Genomic DNA, 21,569 nt, shown 5'->3' with positions numbered 1-21,569 from the left:
GGCCTTCACTTAACTGAGCTGTTTAACCACATGGAGGAGAGAGAAGAGAAAAGATCTTAGTGTTTCAGCCTGTGACTCACCAGTGGGGAGGAGGCCACCAATGACTTTAGCACCTCATGCCACTTCCTGAACTCAACAGAGTTTGCCATATCAGACTGTAAATGGAGAAGGTGAATCACTTTCACTAATGGGCCTGTTATACAGGGTCAACACATTCTCTGGCAGGATGAATTCTCTGGAAATCAGGGTACCCCTGAACTTGAAATTCACTGCCATGTCTGTAACGTAGCATTGAGGTGATCTGTTGCAGCACCACCAATGCTCTGAACTCTGTGTTTGTCTGTCGTGGTATGACATAAGTACAGCAGTCAGCACTGCTTCCTCTCGGCCAGGTCGGTGTATGTACCAGTTTCACTCTCACGACTCAAATGCTGACGTGCTAACTGCGTGCCCAGGACTGCTTCTTGACTTGCCCCGACTCTCAAGGATTTACGACTTTTTGTTCCTGATCTTTAAAAAGCCAAATGGGATTTTGTTACCTTCTCAAAGCAAAGGTAAACTAATGTTCTTCTTTCATTTACTTTAAACATGTAACTATCTTTTTAGGTGCCCAAATTTGGAAGTTTTTTTCTGGAAACGAGAAGCCAGCCAAGAAAGCTCTTGACCACAACGTCTGTCCGCTTTTTAATGCAAACCCAGATATTGAGAGTGTGGCACATGAGTAGAGCTGCTGCCTGACACATCTGATGTCTAAAGGTCAAGTCCTCACCCCAAAGGATGTGCAGTTTAAGTAATTGACTTGTTATATATCAAATATATTCATATTGGTAGCATTATCCATCCATCCATTATCCAACCCGGTATATCCGAACTACAGGGTCACGGGGGTCTGCTGGAGCCAATCCCAGCCAACACAGGGCAACAAGGCAGGAAACAAACCCCGGGCAGGGCGCCAACCCACCGCAGTTGGTAGCATTATATTAAAAAAAAAAAAAAATATATATATATATACTTTATGTATTTAATATTTAACTTATATAGTATATAGAATATTAGCCATTTCAAGTCAAGTCAGGTTTACTGTCCCGTACACGTAGTACAATGAAATTATTACTTGTGTGTCTCCTCAGAACAGTTGCCATAAGTAAAATAAACAATAAATAAATAAATTGAAAGCTTTCATAGCATGCAAAAAAGTGTATATATATATATATATATATATATATATATATATATATATATATATATATATATATATATATATATATATATATATATATCTTATCATGCCTTCTATATATACCACTTTCTTAGCTGACATGGGATCAAGTGTACCATAACTGTGATCATTTATAGTTACGGTAAACGACGGCGGCTACAAAATCTAAGATGGCGGATTTTTTTTTCCGGCCGGAACATAGAACTAGCGAGCTGTGGTTTCGCGGAGGACTTTAATTTTGTCGCTCCGGAGGACTGGACCGGGTAGGAGAAAGGCTTCCGACTTAAATCCTGGTAGTCATTTAAGTTGGCTGTAAAGGCGCAGAAATGTTGATTAAAGTAAAGGTAGGAAAAAACACAAGATGTCGTGCGTCATGTAGTAAAATACTCGAATTATGCTATGTGTTGCAAAAGTAACAATCAGCGATGAGTGTATTTAATTAAATGGAGGTTGTGCAGTTTTAAAGTCTTTAGCGGTATGCGGCCGACTTGCCGGCGCACAGCATTAGGTCCGTAATTCCCGAGAATGTTTATTTTGCCTTTTGGAAAATTCGTCTTGCAGTTTGTCTCCCAGTTTGACTGTTTTTTCGACATGCAACGAGCAGTCCTGACTTTAATGTAAATATGAGATCAGGATTGTCATTAACATTTTTATTTCCTTGATTCATTTCTCCATTATCAATTGAAAACGAACGCTGTGACCATCGCAAGTTCTGAAATAACATCGTTTCTGTTTTGTTTCATATTTTCTAGACTTTAACCGGAAAAGAGATTGAGATCGACATCGAACCCACGGACAAGGTGAGAGCTTTAAAGCTTTGAGTTTGTTTCGCTCACAATGGACCTGAAATACTAAAATAAAGTCGTGACGAGGTGTTGGATGGTTGTTTAATCCGCGAGCCGCCCTGGATAAGCGGGGTAGGAGGATGGATGGGTTTTATAATGTGGAGACGCATCTGAATAATCCTCTGTTTAATCTGCCTGTTCTGTTTTTAAACAACCTTTTTTTTTTTTTTTTTTTTAGCTGTGTTATGTATTTTGTCGTTATTTCTTAATTGTTAACTGTGGCCACAAATTATCTCCTGTCAGTGTTTACTAGAAGTTTACATGAAACAGAAAATGAAGCATACCATACAAAAACCTGAATAAGAGGTAATTAAAGTTTTCAATTTTTAATACACAGTTCGCGTAAAGTGGGGGCATCAAAAGAGCTGCAGGAGGCTACAATACAATGGTGGGGGTCATCATTCTTGCAGCACTACCATTTTAGACCCCCACATCTCTGGAGCTTATCCCATGTGCCGTCAAGATAGATAGATAGATACTTTATTAATCCCAAGGGGATGTTTTGGCATCTTCTTCACCAGTTGTGTAGACCCCGCTGCATTGGCACCAGCCGTACCAAGTGATTCGGAATTACTGAGCACCCACAGTGCAATTTTGGTGATTTGTTTTGTCAGTTGTCTCTGTTTTATTGTACCAGATATAAACAGTTTAATCTATGTAGGTAAACTAATAATTAGAGCCATTTTAACAAAGCAATTGCCCAGTCTTTTGTCTTTGTAGATTTTCAGTGTTCACCTTTATTTGTCAACTAGCAAAACAACCCAGTGTATGAAATATCCCTTTTTATAATTTTTGCAAATTCCAAGAGTCCGGTATTAAGGTGTAATTTTCAAACATGACGGCTAGTTTTTAGCAGCCAGAAAAATTATCTCTCTCTTTTATTTTTATATATATATATATATATATATATATATATATAAAAAATCTTGGAATGAGATGACTTTTTTTCTGGCGACGAGACGTGATCCTTTGAAGAGAAACACTTTCACGTTCCGCGAGACCGTCACGTCATACTTACAACCTTTGGAAGCAAGTCCCGTGAGATGGTGACTTTTACAAGTCTCGCCCTACTTACAACCATTTTCAAACAAGACCACAGTCATCTAACCTCTCACTTGTTGGAATGCTTTTGGCAGACACACTTCCTGTACTCTCAGCTCTTAAAAATTTTATACGTTCTAGAGGACACGTCCACGACTAAGTGAAGAAGAAAGAGCAATGCGTCGAAAACAGACCCAAAAGCATTGGAGAGAAGAGAATGCAAAAAAGAACAAAAATAATCTATGTTCAAATTCTAAAAATAAGGAAAGTAATAATCGGCCTGTCCCGCAAGACTAGATTTTGTGCCAAGAGATTTAACCACGCCTGGAGCTGGGTAAAGATGAAGTAGAACGTCATAAAGAATTCAAAAATGTTGGCGCCATACACTTGCAGAGCAGGTTAGAGATAATGGAAGTAGGAAAATTAGAAAGTCTCAAAAAATGATAGTAAAGATCGCATTAGCACAAACAAACAGAAAATATTACTTGGTGAAATAACGGAACAGTGAAAAGAGATTGAATAGTGTTTGAGGATGTCTGGGGGAGAAGAGAGACAAGGCAGTGAGACAAAAGGACAGCTGCTATACAGGCTTTTAAACATTCGAAACACGGCACGGCAGCAGCAACAAGCCAGCAGCTGATTGAGCAAAGAGGAGGTAAAAAAAAACTATTTGTTTCCCATTGTATCACCGTTTAAGAGGGATTTCGGAGGAGCAACCACGTCTCCTTGGGGTGCGTTCAGCCTCCCTCTTCACAACGGCGCTGGTGGGGTGGAGGGGTTGGCGAGCGAAGCCCCCTAGTTTTTATAAAAGCTCTCCATCACTTTGTTAAATAAGCAAGAATGGCAGTCGGTACTGAATAGTAATGATGGGATTGAAATTAGCTTTTAGGATTCACTTTGTGTTTTATCTTGAGTTTTTTTTTTTTTTTTTTTTTTTTTAAAGTAAATACAATAGAGAATCAAAACATAAAGGCAACTTACCCCTTAATACCGTTAAATGTGAGCAGTTGAACCGAACATTTAAATCACTTCACCACATAGTCTCCCTGCAGGTTGATGCACGTGGTGTAACATTTCACTAATTTCTTAATTCCTTGGGAGAAGAAGCTTTTGGGCTGCTCCCAAATTGAGGTCTGCACAGCTTCCTCAACTTCATCATCAGAGGTGAACCTGAGACCACATAAAGCCTCTTAGGGTGGACTGTAGATGTGATAGTCGGATGGTGCTAGATCAAGGCTGTAAGGGGATGTGGAAGATGTTCAAACCGCAGTTGATGCATTGCCTTTACTGTTGGCAGTCGCTTTGTTGGGTGGTGCATCGTCTTGGAGCATCAAGACTGTTTTTGACAGCATTCCTCATCTTTTGCTGGTAATTTCAGATTTCAGGTTCTCACTAAACATAGCACAGTATGTTGCACTGATTTTTTTCACTGATTGTTTATGTTCCTCAAAATACACCAGAATAGGACCCTTCATGTCCCAAAAGAACCTCATCTTGATTTTCTTGGCGAAGGGCTGTCATTTGAATTTCTTCTTTACTGGAGAAGACTACTTTTTGCACTGCATGCTTTGTCTCTTGCTTTCTTGGTCACAGTGATGGACTCATGTCTCATCTCTGACGACAGTCCACTCCAAAACACTCGGATCATCTTCGCAGTGTTTCCGGAATTGGGTCGCAACCTCCAAGTGTATTGGTTTGTGCAGATCAGTAAGCTGTTTGGGTACCCAGTTTGTGCAAATTTTTCAGTAACCCATGTCATCATGCACTATGGCATATGCAGATCCATAGCTGATATCCAAATGTGCAGCAACAGAGGACAATGTAATCTTTCGGTCTTCTCTGATAAAGGCATTCGCCATGTTGTTGTGGGCTTGTGTGAGTGATGTTGATGGTTGACCAGATCAAGCTTCGTCAGTTATACTTGTTCTTCCCATTCCAATCCTTTCTACTAGTTCATAAAGTTTTCGGTGAGTAACACTCTTTTCACTTCCATACTGTGCTAACATCCTTCAGTGAATATCAGCAGGTCTCACTCCCTTTTCCCAAAGAAATCTCATTCTGTGGTATGTTGTTCAACAATGGTGCAGCAGAGCGTCCATGTTCATTTGTCCTTGGGTTCAACTAAACTAACGGCAGAGTGCTGCGCTCTGCATATTCGAACTACTCATAGGCTGTCGTGAATGACCTTTATTACTTCTATCCGTTGCATTTACTGCGTGATTTTCAAATTGCCTATACTTTTTGATTTACCTTTGTTAAATTAGCCATCACTTTAATGTTCTAGGTGGAACCTGACCATGTATTTTAGTTCTGCACCCAGTCAAAGGGACATTTTACACCAGCATACCGAGGACCTGAAACAAATGACATAACTCCAGTTACGAGGAGATACCAAACTGTTATATTCCGCATGCCTCATTAAGAAAGCCAATGATCGTGTAAAGTTCCCTATATGCTCCATAGCATCACCTACTTCCAAATCTTCCAATTCCATATCAGTCTCACAACATTCATTCTAAAAAACTTGAAGCAAACCGGAATGTTAAAAGAACATACAATCCAGATTTTCAGTGGTATGGATTTATTTCTACTGTGAAGTGTGGCAAGCAAAGGCCATTGTGCCTGATCTGTGCTGCAGTACTGCCAAACGAAAGCATGAAGCATTCCAAACTATAACATTTGGAAACTAAGCCACCAGCAAACACACACATATTATTATATTTACTAGAGGGCTCTGCCCCCTGTTCGCTTCGCTTGCCAACTCTGTGCGGGCACTATGCGCTAGTCACTTTGCCGCTTGCGAATGGGGAAGTGGATGCACAATTTTAACAGATTATTTTCATGGGAATTGTTTCATATGCATAATAGACCTAACTATTTTACATTACAGCGATAATGAGCTGTAATGAAAGAAAATTATGTTTCATGTTGCGGTAGAGGTGGTGGTTGCGTTATACGTTATTGTTCGGTTTGGCTTTGAAATTAACATGCAAAAACTTTTTAAACTTTTACTGTAAAACTTTAAAACAAAAACAATACTTTAAACAAAACTTTAAAAGTAAAAACAATATTTGGAATTATATACACTGAGGCGAGCGGCTGGGGGCGGCACCCAGCCAGGACGCCCGGAAGGACCGAAAGAGGGATTTACGCCTACTCCAGACCATGAGGGGGTGACCGCCCTGGTGACTATGGGGACCACGGGAAAGGAGCATGGAAGACCAACCCTATAGGGGCCCGTGGTCATTGCCAGGGGGTGCCTAGATGCCTGGAGAGCCCTGGTCCTCAGCACTTCTGCCACACCCGGAAGTGCTGGGGGGGGACAAAGACCAGGGACACCCGGAGTGCTTCCGGGTGCACAGCCAGCACTTCGCCACACCAGGGAGTGCCGGTAGAAGCTCATTGGGAGGCACCTGGAGCACGTCCGGGTGAATATAAAAGGGGCTGCCTCCCTCCATTCGATGTCTGGAGTCGAGTGGAAGAGGACGGAGCTTGGAGGAGAAGAGTGGAGGCGGTCAAGAAGAGAGGCATTGCAGAAAGAGGCCTGGACTAAGGGTGATTGGTGCTGAGGCACTGGGTTGTGTGTGCTTCACTTTATGTAAATAATTAAACATTATAATTATAATAAACATTATACACACACACACAATCACAATCTGTTGTTGTATGTATGTCAGTTTTTAATTTCTCAATCTTAAGTAGTTAATAAAAGAAAATGCATAGTCCCTGTAACATCCAACATCATAACACTATTTTTTCTGCAATCTGAACAAAGGAATTCCTTCTGTCTATATCAGTGAAAATGAAAAGTGCTTGCAGGTTTCCTAAAGAAAATATTAAGCAAATGTAAACAAAAAAACTTACACAGGTGGTGAACATTTTCAGATCTTTAACTTGGATTGCACACAGTTTATATGTATGTCAGTGCTTATTTTTTAATGTCAAGGCTTTTGTTAAGGAAGATGAGCTGGTCAACATGCCCAGCTTTCAGGACATTTCTCTGTGTGGCAATGTCGTCTCCTGCGGTGGAGAAAACTCTCCCACAGAGACCCTTGTGCTGTGAATGCACAGGAAATGCTTTGCTATTCTGGATAACTGAGGGTACTCATGTTTGTGTTTCTTCCACCAACTGAGAGGATTTCTGGGAGTGGCAAAGGGGTATCTCCTGCAAACCTCTTAATGTCAACTGCAGCAACATCATGTGCAGATTTTGGTGTAGTTTTATCTTTGGCAGGGGCTCAGTGAGTGTGCCTTTTTTCAGACAGGCCATACCATCCAAGGCTGGGTTCCTGCCATCTGAAAATATGCCGTTCATGTTAACGTTTTTGGTTTTTTAATTTTACTTATTGCATAATGATTTCTGAAAACCGTATAGTTTGTTGCATATGTTTGACTAAAGAGACCTCTTAATTTTGTCATTTTGGGTTAAACAGTAAATGCTATTTTTGTGGATAAGTATAACTAATTTAATACTTTATTTTAGGTGGAGAGAATCAAAGAGCGTGTAGAGGAGAAGGAAGGCATCCCCCCTCAGCAGCAGAGGCTTATTTACAGTGGAAAGCAAATGTGAGTATGGTAAAGCCTTCCAAGAAAGGCAGGTGCTAAAGTGGTTATCCACTAGTATTTAAATCACAAGGCTGCTGATTCAGTCTTCACCTACTTGGTCAGATAACCTGTCAGTACTCCAGATGACAACTAACAAATGAATGTTTGTAATTCCCTGATTTTGTAAGTCACTTAAGCTAAACATGTCTCTCAAATATACAGGAATACTTTAAAAGCAAGGAGGGTACATTTGAACTGAAGTTTACCAAGAAGTCTATACACAGGTTCCCAAGAACTGCCAAATTAACCGTTTCCAAAATCGTTGTGTGTAAGCATGACAACCATTCCAGATATTTTATTTATCAAAGAATGAAATCATAAAGTCCCCACTCATGCTTACCTGTCACTGACCCTCTATGCCCAGGAGCTGAATGTGTGAATTAATAATAGAAGTCAATGCTGAAACTCTGGAAGGAAGGTAACGATAAAATAATACTATGTCTTCAGACTGAAGGCTCATAATTTCCTTACATACTTGCAGATATGCAGACCCTCCCTCGAATGTTTAACCAAAATACCATGAAAATGCATCCTCCCATGGATAAGCCAAATGTGAAAATTAAAAACTAAATTGGTTCTGGAAAACATAACAGTATTTAAAGTAACTAGTAACCCAATACAATACTTATTTTTATTGAAGTTCTTTGTTATCTATGTAATTGGCAAATTAATTACTGTGAGAGAGTTATGCTTCAGATATGACTCTATTACAGTACCTCTCATTGTCTGTGTAAGGATTTTAGGTCCTTTTCATAAGCTTGAAGTGAATAACTTTTTCAAAAAAAAATTATTTTGAGGTCTGACCCACAGATAATCCAAACACAATTTTTGGGTCTGTTTTGAATCTCAAGTATGTATGTCAGTGGTGTTTTATGGCTAATGGTTTGATTCTTAATAAATAACTCTTAACAGCTGTTAGCTCCTGGTGGACTAAGGTACAGAGAAATGGAAATCACTGGTTATCACAAATTCTGTGTTTGTCTGAGGATTTTCACAATATTGAAGAAGTAATACCAGACAATACTTTGTTATAAAATAGAATTTCAACTGTATAGCTTTGAATGTTAGATGTGATAAAACGGATGCCTTAATATCTTGGGGTATACTACTTAAAGCTGTGTAATTTACCTTTGTTTTTCAAAACAACACCTCCCACCACAATTGCGCACAAGATTTAAGTTGTCATATCATTAAAGCAGAGCAAAAGTAAATCCTGCAACTTTTCACAAGCGATCACAGCAGTGAAAGCCCCTGGTTGCTGCCACTCCATAGGTCATTGTGCTAATTAATGTTGTTCCTTTCCCTTGCCATAGAGGATAAAGATTATAAATAATAAATGCAAATACACTGCTGTACAGCATGTACTTAAACGAAAAATAAGTATTTACAGTCCCAACCCCCCGAATCTTTTGTAAATGTTTTGGGTACATAACGTTTTGTAACAAGTCAGAAAAACTGCATTTGCAGGCAAATGAAGATGGGCAGAATTTTAATTACCGTACATAAATAATTCTTGTATATTAAAAATTGGACAACTTAATAGTTACATAATGACCTTAAAATATGTTACATTTATTGTTTTTCCCACATATCTGGCAACATGCCTGTAATTATGAATGGTCGCCATAATGACCAGATGGCACAATAAAACTGAGACTTTGTGCTGTAGGAAGACTTTGAGATTAGTTGTGTAATGTGGCTATAAACAGGCATTAATTACCACAGTAATACAAACGTCAAGAAAATGGAGGGTCTGATGTCAGTAAGATTTTCATTACTATGCAATCAAGACAGCACATTAGCTGAAAGACTTAACAATTGGAATGTAAATGTCAAAGAAACAAGATTTAACATGCTAAAATGAAACAATTTATTTTGCTTTAGTGGTGTGTTTTTTTATCTCTATTGCTTGCTCTGAGAGATGTAAAAAAATTACACTATTAACTACATTTAGTTTGTGTAAGTAATTATATGTTAAATAGAAAAAAAGACAACGGGAACACAGGGCTTTGCATGGTCAGAATAAAATCTGAAATATTAAAATTCATTTTGAGCACTTGGTCTTTTTGTTGGAACAGCTTCTAAAAAATTTGACTTAAATGCTGGAGCTTGAATCACAACTTTTAACTTTGCCTCAAGCTTCACTTCTACAGCGATCTGTGTTTTAATTTTAATCATACCTAGTGAGGAAAAGGCTGATTTGTGAAACCAAGATGAGCAAAATGTGGATAGGAACTGCACTGTTAACCAAAGCAAGAAATATATCCTTCTCTGCAGAGGTCCTCCTCACATGGCAGTAATGTCATTGAGTCTGTGGTAATTTCTTAGCCAGTGTTGCTGCAGTTTAAACAATTATGCTTCACAATTCCCTTTCATATTCATTTCAGACAAAATTTTAATGTTTGAAATAAAGCCTTCAGTTATTGACAGTCCAAGTTGAAGTCTATGAATTGGAAAGATTTTCAATATTTCAATGACAATCTTCAGTTTTAATATTTTTGAAGTTTTCCATTATGAAAATGTTCAATTGTCATTTTGTTCAAAGGAAATGGTAATATTTGGGAAAGTTGTGAATTCTTCTTCCTGAATTTACTTCATCATTATGATTCAGGCCCTGTCACACTGTGACTTTTCCAGTGATTTTCAGTCATAGTCTTTGTTTATATAATCTTTAGCGAGCTAAAGGCTGTTGGCAGGATCCTCCCATGAAGCTATTATGTGACATGCCCAGCGGCTCACTCCAACTAGTCTGCAAGTATCCCCAATAAATTTGAACGGGTTTAATTTTTGTCTTTACTTGTGTGGGGTGGGCTCTGTGTGCATGAGAGCTGACAACCAATGGACGTTAACCTGAAACTATTGCGCATAAAATGCAGCAATGAGTATTGAGCAATGAGCTTGTTTTGGACCTTACAAATAGAAGAGAAGCTTGTCTGTCTGATGTTGCATGCTTTACTTGCCACAACTAAATGGAATAAAGAAAAAGGGCAGAGATCGAGGCTGAACTTGCCATAGCTGTTAACTCTTGCACAGTGTCGGCTCCATGAGGTAGTGCGCAATTGGCGGTCACAAAAAGGGTGAGCACAACTGCCCTGGAAGATAGGCAGTTGGTTGGCAAAGTGTACATGCCCATGAGATTTTTATCTGTTTAAATTGACATGGACTGACAACATAATCAGCAACTGTGGTCAGCAGATTTGACATAACCTAAGACTAGGAGTTGTGTAATGTGGCATTTAGTTTGGAATTGAACTAATAAACCAGTCACAAAATTCTTTTCCCTGCAATAAGTAGTTTGTTCAAATAAGCCAAACTTTGTTAAACATCAGGTTCACATTCCTCAAGTCTACTTTCAGCATTGGAGAATTTGTCTGGTATGGCTTCACAATGAGAAAGTCATATATTTTTGGAAGCAGTGTCACAGATTTTTGTAGTGTTTGACAAGTGATGCTCAGGTTAAGAGGTTAAGTTATTTTTGAAAGTCACAAATGTCAGTAAGTCATCATCAGATGTAATAGATTCCACAAATTGAGAATGAATCAGTGTACTTGCACAACAAACAAGCTCAAAAACACCATCTGTAGTAAATAAAGGCAATTTTGGAGAAATCAATGGAAAAAGATTTTCAAGAGTTAGTCAGGCCAATGTGTTTGACCTCTCTGTCAATAATTCTTCACTGTTCTTCGCTTCAGATGCCACACATTAAATGAAAATACAGACAGGGTTGAGTATGTGAAATAAATCTAAGGTTTCATCTAATGCTCAGACAGTTTTTCAGCTTATCAAACACTTTGTTGTCCGTGTCTTCAGACATGTCCAGTATTTACAATAGAGTAATTTTCAAACTTGTAATCTTTGGTTCATAATTTAGCATCCAGACTCCTCACTTTGCATGTAATATCTTGACATCGGCGCCTATTTTATCATCTACATCTGGTAGAATATTTGAAAGCAGAGGGACTGCAAAGCAAACTGTGCGAATTACAGTTCTTGCTGTATAATGGCAACTTGAAGAAGATGTTTTTTAATTAAAGAGTATTCTTATTTTGGAAGTATGTGGTACATACAGTGGGTATAGAAAAGAATCACCCCCTTCGAAATATTCCAATTTTTTTTGCTTTACAGCCTTAAATGAAGACAACATACAAAAAAATTTCGTGCCAGCTTTACTTACTCAATGCAACCTATAACATCCAAGTGAAGGATATCATAGCTACAGTTCAGAAAAATTATAAAAAATCAAAAACAAGGCATACTGAGATTAATAAATGATCACCCCAATGTCAATATTTTGTTGAATCACTTTTTGCTTTAATGACACCCTTGAGTCTGTTGGGATACTTCTATCAGCTTTGCACATCTAGATTGAGCAATATTTGCCCACTCTTCCTTACAGAACTATTCAAGTTTGGTCATATTCGATGGTGAGGGTTGGAGGACTGCTATCTTCAATCATTCCACAGATTTTTAATGGGATTTAGGTCTGGGCTCTGACTGGCCACACGAGGACATTCACTTTTTTCTCCTTTAGCCACTGTGTGGTCAATTTTGCTGTCTGCTTCAGGTCGTTGTCATGTTGAAAGGTGAACATTCTGCCAATCATCAACTTTCTGGTAGAGGGTAGCAGGTTTTCCTCAAGAATTTGATGGTATTTTGCCCCATCCATTTTTGCTTCTACCCTAATGAGAGCCCCAGGCCCTGCGGCAGAGAAACACCCCCACGACAGGATGCTGCCACCTCCATGCTTTACTGTAGGTATGGTGAGTTGTGGATGGTGAGCTGCATTGGATTTTCACCAGGTGTTCTGTTTGGTATTGAGGCCAAATAGCACGATTTTGGTCTCATCTGACCATCAGACCTTTTTCCACTTGGCATCAGAATCTTCAAGGTGCATTATGGCAAAGCTCAAATGAGCCTTAATGTGGCCTTTCTTGAGAAGTGGCTTTTTCCTTGCGACCCTCCCAAACAAGCCACAATTGTAGAGCGCTTATGAAATTATCACATGCGCACAATGACCACTCTTTGCAATAAAATCCTGTAACTCCTTCAAAGTGGCCATTGGCCTCTTGGTAGCCTCTCTTACCAGTTTCCTCCTTGCTCTTCCATCCAGTTTGGCGAGATGGCCGGATCCAGGGGGGTCCAAGTGGTACCAAACACTTGCCACTTCTTTATTATGGACTTTACTGTGCTCCTAGGGATTGATAAAGCCTTTGAGATTTTTTTGTATCCATCTCCTGCCATATGTCTGTCCACAGCTCTATCCATGAGATCTTTTGAAAGTGGCTTCCCACCCATAGTCAGTCATTTGCTGTCAGTTGCACTGCCAGGCAAGGGAATACTCCAGGAACAGCTGGTTTTATCACACTGATTACAATTGATCACAGGTGGAACAAGTAACCATGATCTGCAATGGAAATGGTGGTTACTTACACCTGATTGAGTTTAGGAGGGGGGTGATCCTTTATTAATCTCAGTATTTCTTGTTTTTTATTTTTTAAAATTCTTCTGAACTGTAGCTGTGATATGTTTCACTTGGATGTTATAGATTACATTAAGTAAAGCTGGAAAAAATATTGGTTTGTGTGTTTTCATTTAAGGCTGGAAAGCAAAAAAAAAATGGGAATATTTCGAAGGGGGTGATTCTTTTCTATACCCACTGTACACTAGAGCCAGAGTATACTCCATTTTGGGGAAACCTGCTTTCCAGGAGGTCAGTTAACAGACAATAACAAAAGGAAACACCTCGCCATTCTATCAGTGACTTCTTTGAATCGGTGCATACAGATTTCTATTCTTCGGGGCCTGCAGTTCCCTTAAATTCCAAGACTGGAAAGTGTTGGGTGTTGACATCAATAAATCAGATATTTGCAACTTCTTTTTTTGAATTTAACAATTACTTATTTTAATATCTACCTCTTTGAAAAGATCAGATTTTGAATGACTGTGTTTTTCACTTTAACTTTTTTTTTTTTAAATTTCACAGCTTTTTATGCTTGCATTTGCTTTTTGTTCAAGATTAGTTTAATAAAGATTTTGGCAGTAATGTTTGGCAAAGTAAGGTGGCTTTGGGGTGAATCGAGCCAAAACATATTCATAGCAAAAGGGTTAAAATGGCAAATGTTGTCTAATAAGTACAGTGAATGTATTGCTGATATCTAGTAATCATTTTAAGTGTATGTGTTCTCAATAGATTATAAACACAATTTATTCATTGGTTATCAGTGGAAGGCAATATAAAAATGTGTGTATAATTAATGTGCATGCAGCAGCAGTTTAGTGAAACCCCTTGTGGTAGTCGGGTAAGGCACAGCAAGTGAAGACTGCATTGTGTCCTTATCCATGATGAATGAAGTTAGAAGTTTTTTTTTTTTTGTTTTTTTTTGTTTAAAGAGTTCTGATTTTTCTGTGTGTGTGTGTTTCATAGGAATGATGAGAAGACAGCAGCAGACTATAAAATCCAAGGAGGTTCTGTGTTGCATTTGGTCCTGGCTCTGAGAGGAGGGGCATCAGCCTGGTGACTTGTCCCATGGATCCCCAGCCAGTGCACTAATATCTTGTAATTTTTCTTATTTTTGTTTTTTCCCCCATGTTCTTAAGTGTCCTTGTCAGCATGCAATCCACCTGTTTCTCCTCACCAGGACACATTTTACTTCATATTTTGAGGTTTCTCTTATATAAACAGTTTTTGTTCTGCGTCAGATTCAAGCTGTGGCTGTCCAGATAAACAAAATGCAATCACCCAGCATCCACAGAAATTGAGTGAAATTGTTTTTTGATGAGCTTATGAAGGGACAGTGGACTGCAGTATTTGATTTAACCCACATAACAAAAAGCCATTCTAGAAGTGAATGCCATATGGTTATCTGTTGAAATTGTGAATTATTAAAAGTTACAGTACAGGTATCTTATCCCATAGTGAAGGATATTTCTTGACCAGTTTCCATTACAGTTGTTTTTTGGCAGTGTGGCCTAGCTTGTCTTTTTTATTTAAATAAATGGAAAACAAATACTATTTTGTCTCATAGTCTTTTTAATAGGATGATAACACCGTCAGCCGAACTGTCTTCTTAATAGCTTCTACAAACTGCCATCTCACAGGGCTGGCTCATGCCTTCAATGTCCTGTATTTAAACGTCTGGGTTAATGGCAAAGTATCATGGAAAATCAAGTAAAGGTTTGTGACACAGTTCATTGTTAATTTCAGTAGTTCTAATGGCTTCTTCTGATGATCAGTTTTTTTTTTTTTTTCAGGTATCTTCAATACTACTGTGATAGAGCTATTTAAATTAAAAAATGTTACTGGATGCAATAACTCATTTTTAATTCAATTTGAAATGTTGCTTTTACAAAGCTTGAGCAGCTGAACCAATAACAAATGTTAAAACTTCAGCAAAGCAAGATTTTAGAAGTCTGACTCTACATTTAATAAACTCATATGACAAAAATGCCAGTTATTTTCTGAAATAAGTCTACCTCCCTTTGGTTTTAAACCATTTGTTTAATTTTACTCAATGCAAACCTTGTATCTGTTTGGTTGCAGTTTTTACTAGTATACTGCAAGACAAGACAGTTGTGAGTTAGTTTATATAAACATCCATGACTAAGGAAGAAGGGGGGGGGGGCATCTACAAGACAGGACATGAACATCCATCCATCCATCCTCTTCCGCTTATCCGAGGTCGGGTCGTGGCGGCAGCAGCTTGAGTAGAGATGCCCAGACTTCCCTCTCCCCGGGCACTTCTTCTAGCTCTTCCGGGGGAATCCTGAGGCTTTCCCAGGCCAGCCGGGAGACATAGTCCCTCCAGCATGTCCTGGGTCTTCCCCGGGGCCTCCTCACGGTTGGACGTGCCCGGAACACCTCACCAGGGAGGCGTCCAGGGGGCATCCTGATCAGATGCCCGAGCCACCTCATCTGACTCCTCTCAATGCAGAGGAGCAGTGGCTCTACTCTTGAGCTCCTCCCGGATGACTGAGCTTCTCACCCTATCTTTAAGGGAGAGCCCAGACACACTTTGGAGGAAACTCATTTCAGCCGCTTGTATTCGCAATCTCGTTCTTTCGGTCACTACTCATAGCTCATGACCATAGGTGAGGGTAGGAAGATAGGCCGACTGATAAATTGAGAGCTTTGCCTTGTGGCTCAGCTCCTTTTTCACCACGACAGACCGATTCAGAGCCCGCATCACTGTGGATGCTGCACTGATCCGCCTGTCAATCTCACTCTCCATTCTTCCCTCACTCGTGAACAAGACCCCGAGATACTTGAACTCCTCCACTTGGGGCAGGATCTCGCTCCCAACCCTGGGAGGGCACTCCACCCTTTTCCGGCTGAGGACCATGGTCTCGGATTTGGAGGTGCTGATTCCCATCCCAGCTGCTTCACACTTGGCTGCGAACCGATCCAGACAGAGCTGAAGATCACGGCCTGATGAAGCAAACAGGACAACATCATCTGCAAAAAGTACTAACCCAATCCTGAGTCCACCAAACCGGACCCCCTCAACACCCTGGCTGCGCCTAGAAATTCTGTATATAAAAGTTATGAACAGAATCGGTGACAAAGGGCAGCCCTGTCGGAGTCCAACTCTCACTGGAAACGGGTTCGACTTACTGCTGGGAATGCGGACCAAGCTCTGACACTGGTTGTACAGGGACCGAACAGCCCTTATCAGGGGGTCCGGTACCCCATACTTCCAGAGCACCCCCCACAGGATTCCCCGAGGGACACGGTCGAACGCCTTTTCCAAGTCCATAAAACACATGTAGACTGGTTGGGCAAACTCCCATGCACCCTCCAGGACCCTGCTAAGGGTGTAGAGCTGGTCCACTGTTCTGCGACCAGGACGAAAACCACACTGTTCCTCCTGAATCCGAGGTTAGACTATCCGACGGACCCTCCTCTCCAGGACCCCTGAATAGGCTTTTCCAGGGAGGCTGAGGAGTGTGATCCCTCTAGTTGGAACACACCCTCCGGTCTGCCAATCCAGAGGCACCGTCCCCGATGTCCATGAGATGTTGCAGAGACGTGTCAACCAAGACCAAACAACACGTTTGAGCCTACCAGGCCTGACCGGCATCCTCCCCACCATTGAAGCCAACTCACCACCAAGGTGATGATCAGTTGACAGCTCCACCCCTCTCTTCACTCGAGTGTCCAAGACATGTGGCCGCAAATCCGATGACACGACCACAAAGTCGATCATCGAACTGAGGCCTAGGATGTCCTGGTGCCAAGTGCACATATGAACACCCCTATGCTTAAACATGGTGTTTGTTATGAACAATCCGTGACCAGCACAGAAGTCAATAACAAAACACCGCTCGGGTTCAGATCGGGGGGGCCATTCCTCCCAATCACACCCTTCCAGATCTTACTGTCATTGCCCACGTGAGCATTGAAGTCTCCCAGCAGTATGAGGGAGTCCCCAGAAGGTATGCCCTCTAGCACCCCCTCGAGGGACTCCAAAAAGGGTGGGTACTCCAAACTGCTGTTCGGCGCATATGCACAAACAACAGTTCAGACCCGTCCCCCCCCACCTGAAGGCGGAGGGAGGCTACCCTCTCGTCCACCAGGGTAAACCCCAATGAACAGGCTGCAAGTCGGGGAGCAATAAGTATACCCACACCCACTCGGCGCCTCTCACCGGGGGCAACTCCAGAGGGGCAGAGAGTCCAGCCCCTCTCAAGGAGATTGGTTCCAGAGTCCAAGCTGTGCGTTGAGGTGAATCCGACTATATCTAGCCGGAACCTCTCGACCTTGCACACTAGCTCAGGCTCCTTCCCCTTCAGAGAGGTGACATTCGACGTCCCAAGAGCCAGCTTCTGTAGCCGAGGATCGGACCGCCAAGGTCCCCGCCTTCGGCCACCACCCAACTCACACTGCACCCGACCTCCTTGCCCCCTCCCATAGGTGGTGAGCCCATGGGAAAGAGGACCCACATTGCTTCTTCGGGCTGTGCCCGGCCACCAGGCGCTTGCAATCGAGCCCCACCTCCAGGCCTGGCTCCAGAGGGGGGCCCCGGTGACCCACGTCCAGGTGAGGGAAAAAAGCGTCCAAATTTTTTACTCTTCATAGGAGGTTTTCTTGAACCATTTTTTGTCTCTATCCCTCATCTAGGACCAGTTTGCCTTGGGTGGCTCTACCAGGGGCATAAAGCCCTGGACAACAAACAGAGCTCCTAGGATCATTGGGACACGCAAACCCCTCCACCACTATAAGGTGGCGGTTCGAGGAGGGGAGGAAATGAACAGCCGTTAGAAACTGGGAAATGGTCTACCAAGAACTGACAAAATGTGGCAAATGATAAATAAAGGACCAGAAATAGTCCATGTCTTGCGATAGACCTCTGACTAATACAAATATATGTATGAACTGATAAAACTACAGTTTTTTGATTTTAAATGCTTACTGACTTAATAGTACAAACTCACTGTGTTTTTTACTTAAAATTTATCAAAGTAAAGTAGCCTTCAAATTTGTAATAACACATGAGGAGATATCGGTCAACATATCTTCATTTGTAGAAAAATCATTGTCTTCTTGTTCATTGAGATTAAATGACTGCAGAATCAATAAAAAAAACATTTTGAGTTGTGACTTTTGATGAAAAATATTCTTTAAATTTAACTAAGGACATTTTGTAAATGATTAACAATTTTAACAAACGTTTCTACTCAATTTACCATTTATAAATCACAATCACCTTGTAAATATGTGTATCTAACTGTTCCTTGAATGCTAACCCAAATCATCTGTATGTGGAACATGCTGGTGAACCTCACATGCAGTCTCAATGCTGCAGAACTTCCTTGGCTGGTAGAGCAGCCTTTCCCACCTGACACGTTGACATACCACCACCTTCATTCAAGGGTATCTGGCTGTGCTCCTCAACTGAAAACGCAAGATTATTTGCAGCATTATAGTGCCACTCCTCTGCACTCTAAGGATCTGGGAACGATGGAGGGTGGCATTATCTGAGTGGATAGCTGCTATCGGCTGGCACAAGTGATAACGTGATTGCTGTTACAATGAATAGTTAAGGCTATATAAAACGTGGAGGGTTCAGCCAGTTACAGTAAGACCTTGGATTGCGAGTAACTTGGTCTGTGAGTGTTTTGCAAGATGAGCTAAGATTTGTAATTTTAACTTCATAAACGAGCTAGGCCTTGCAATATGAGTAGTACGTATACACTTTGTCTGCTGAGCATCACATGATCACAACTGAGCTGATGGTTCTTCTCTCTCTCTCTCGCTGTGGGATTCTGGGTAATCGTCTCCCATTCTCGGTCTCAGTCGGCGTGCCTCAGTCATATAATTAACATCCATATGAGCGTGTACTGTTTACTATAGCATTGTGACCACGTGTGTGTGTTGTAACGTGTGAGTCCCTGTCTTGCACCCCAAAACACAAAGCTGAGTCTCAGTACTTTAGCAACACCAGCTTTATTCAGCTTGAAACAGGAACAGTGCGCTTATTTATTGTAGCGGGATCTGCCACTCTCCTACACATACACAGTAGTCAGGCAGGGTTGTGGCCAGTTTAGTGGCCAAGTAATACTGTGCCCTGCACATTTATAATGTTCCTTGTTCCTTGCATCACCCATCAACGGCAGGTGCTTATAGTATGTCCGCAATGTTTTCGGATTCGCTTTTACGGCGAACTGCTACAGCACTGGGAGCCTGCGGTTGCTTCGGGATGCTCTTCCACGTATCATCCCATTGGGTAGAATCCCAAAAGAGTTTAGAAACCTTACAGTGCATAAAGCATTTTTTTTTAATTTTGTGTCCAAGTGTACTGACTCTTCATGCAAAAGAAACTGTCATTGGATAGTTTTCCTTGTTAAAGTCGCAAAGAAAGAAGATTCCAGTGAGCCAATAGATAGCAGGGATTCCGTTAGTTAGAGTGAAAGTCGTCCTACACAATAACCCTCCTCTCTCTCGTCTCCCTCACACCAGCCATGATTCTTTTCAAAGGTAAAGTGCAGGTTAATTTGTTTTATGTATTTTTACATTATATTTTGTATAAATATACTTTGTTGTCGTGTCATCGGACTTACGGCCACATGTCTTGGACACTTGGGTGAAGAGAGGGGCAGAGCTGTCAACTGATCACCACCTGGTGGTGAGTTGGCTTCGATGGTGGGGGAGGATGCCGGTCAGGCCTGGTAGGCCCAAACGTGTTGTGAGGGTCAGCTGGGAACATCTGGCAGAGCCCCCTGTCAGAAGTAGCTTCAACTTCCACCTCCAGCAGAACTTCGACCACATCCCGAGGGAGGTGGGGGACATTGAGTCCGAATGGGCCATGTTCCGTGCCTCTATTGTTGAGGCAGCTGACCGGAGCTGTGGCCGTAAGGTGGCCATAAGGTGCCTGTCGTGGCGGCAATCCCCGAACCCGTTGGTGGACACCGGCGGTGAGGGATGCCGTCAAGCTGAAGAAGGAGTCCTACAGAACCCTTTTGTCCTGTGGGACTCTGGAGGCAGCTAATAGGTACCGGCAGGCCAAGCGGAATGCGGCTTTGATGGTTGCTGAGGCAAAAACTCGGGCGTGGGAGGAGTTTGGGGAGGTCATGGAGAATGACTTTCGGACGGCTTCGAGGAGATTCTGATCCACCGTCCAGCGTCTCAGGAGGGGGAAGCAGTGCAGTGTCAACACTGTGTATGGTGGGGATGGTGCGCTGCTGACCTTGACTCCGGACATTGTGGGTCGGTGGGGGGAGTACTTCGAAGACCTCCTCAATCCCACTAACATGCCTTCCAATGAGGAAGCAGAGCCTGGGGACTCAGAGGTGGGCTCCCCCATCTCTGGGACTGAGGTCACCGAGGTGGTCAAAAAACTCCTTGGTGGCAGGGCCCCGGGGGTGGATGTTGTAGGACTGTCTTGGTTGACACGCCTCTGCAACATTGCATGGACATCAGGGACAGTGCCTCTGGATTGGCAGACCGTGCTGGTGGTCCCCCTCTTTAAGAAAGGGGAGCGGAGGGTGTGTTCCAATTACAGAGGGATCACACTCCTCAGCCTCCCTGGAAAAGTCTATTCGGGGGTCCTGGAGAGGAGGGTTCGTCAGATAGTCGAGCCTCGGATTCAGGAGGAACAGTGTGGTTTTCATCCTGGTCGCGGAACAGTGGACCAGCTCTACACCCTTAGCAGGGTCCTGGAGGGTGCATGGGAGTTTGCCCAACCAGTCTACATGTGTTTTGTGGACTTGGAAAAGGCATTCGACCGTGTCCCTCGGGAAATCCTGTGGGGGGATACTCCGAGAGTATGGGGTACCGGACCCCCTGATAAGGGCTGTTCGGTCCCTGTACAACCAGTGTCAGCTTGGTCCGCATTGCTGGCAGTAAGTCGAACCCATTTCCAGTAAGAGTTAGACTCCGCCAGGGCTGCCCTTTGTCACCGATTCTGTTCATAACTTTTATGGACAGAATTTCTAGGCGCAGCCAGGGCGTTGAGGGGGTCTGGTTTGGTGGACTCAGGATTGGGACACTGCTTTTTGCAGATGATGTTGTCCTGTTTGCTTCATCAGGCCATGATCTTCAGCTCTGTCTGGATCGGTTCGCAGCCAAGTGTGAAGCGGCTGGGATGGGAATCAGCACCTCCAAATCCGAGACCATGGTCCTCAGCCGGAAAAGGGTGGAGTGCCCTCTCAGGGTTGATAGCGAGATCCTGCCTCAAGTGGAGGAGTTCAAGTATCTCGGGGTCTTGTTCACGAGTGAGGGAAGAATGGAGCGTGAGATCGACGGGCGGATTGGTGCGGTGTCCGCAGTGATGCGGGCTCTACATCGGTCTGTCGTGGTGAAAAAGGAGCTGAGCCACAAGGCAAAGCTCTCAATTTACCAGTCAATCTATGTTCCTACCCTC

General features: G+C 42.2%; 1 protein-coding gene and 1 long non-coding RNA gene across 2 annotated transcripts in view; one reads left to right on the top strand and one right to left on the bottom strand.

Moving 5' to 3' along the window:
* Nucleotides 1-21,569, bottom strand: part of LOC127526571 (uncharacterized) — a 463,174-nt gene that overhangs the window by 392,069 nt on the left and 49,536 nt on the right. The window lies entirely within an intron of this gene.
* Nucleotides 1,410-14,719, top strand: nedd8l (NEDD8 ubiquitin like modifier, like). Its single transcript, XM_028793731.2, has 4 exons — nt 1,410-1,563; nt 1,972-2,019; nt 7,589-7,671; nt 14,135-14,719. Exons 1-4 carry the CDS (start codon nt 1,546-1,548, stop codon nt 14,226-14,228), a joined length of 243 nt encoding a protein of 80 aa, XP_028649564.1. The 5' UTR covers nt 1,410-1,545; the 3' UTR covers nt 14,229-14,719.

This window comes from Erpetoichthys calabaricus, chromosome 2 (genome assembly GCF_900747795.2).
Source record: "Erpetoichthys calabaricus chromosome 2, fErpCal1.3, whole genome shotgun sequence".
NCBI classification, from domain to species: domain Eukaryota; kingdom Metazoa; phylum Chordata; class Cladistia; order Polypteriformes; family Polypteridae; genus Erpetoichthys; species Erpetoichthys calabaricus.
The sequence above is the reverse complement of the archived record's forward strand: the minus strand, read 5'-3'. Positions and strand labels throughout refer to the sequence as shown.

Coding starts and splice junctions, on each gene's coding strand:
- nedd8l (XM_028793731.2), top strand. Junction 2,020..7,588: donor ACATCGAACCCACGGACAAG/GTGAGAGCTTTA, acceptor ACTTTATTTTAG/GTGGAGAGAATCAAAGAGCG. Junction 7,672..14,134: donor ATTTACAGTGGAAAGCAAAT/GTGAGTATGGTA, acceptor TGTGTTTCATAG/GAATGATGAGAAGACAGCAG.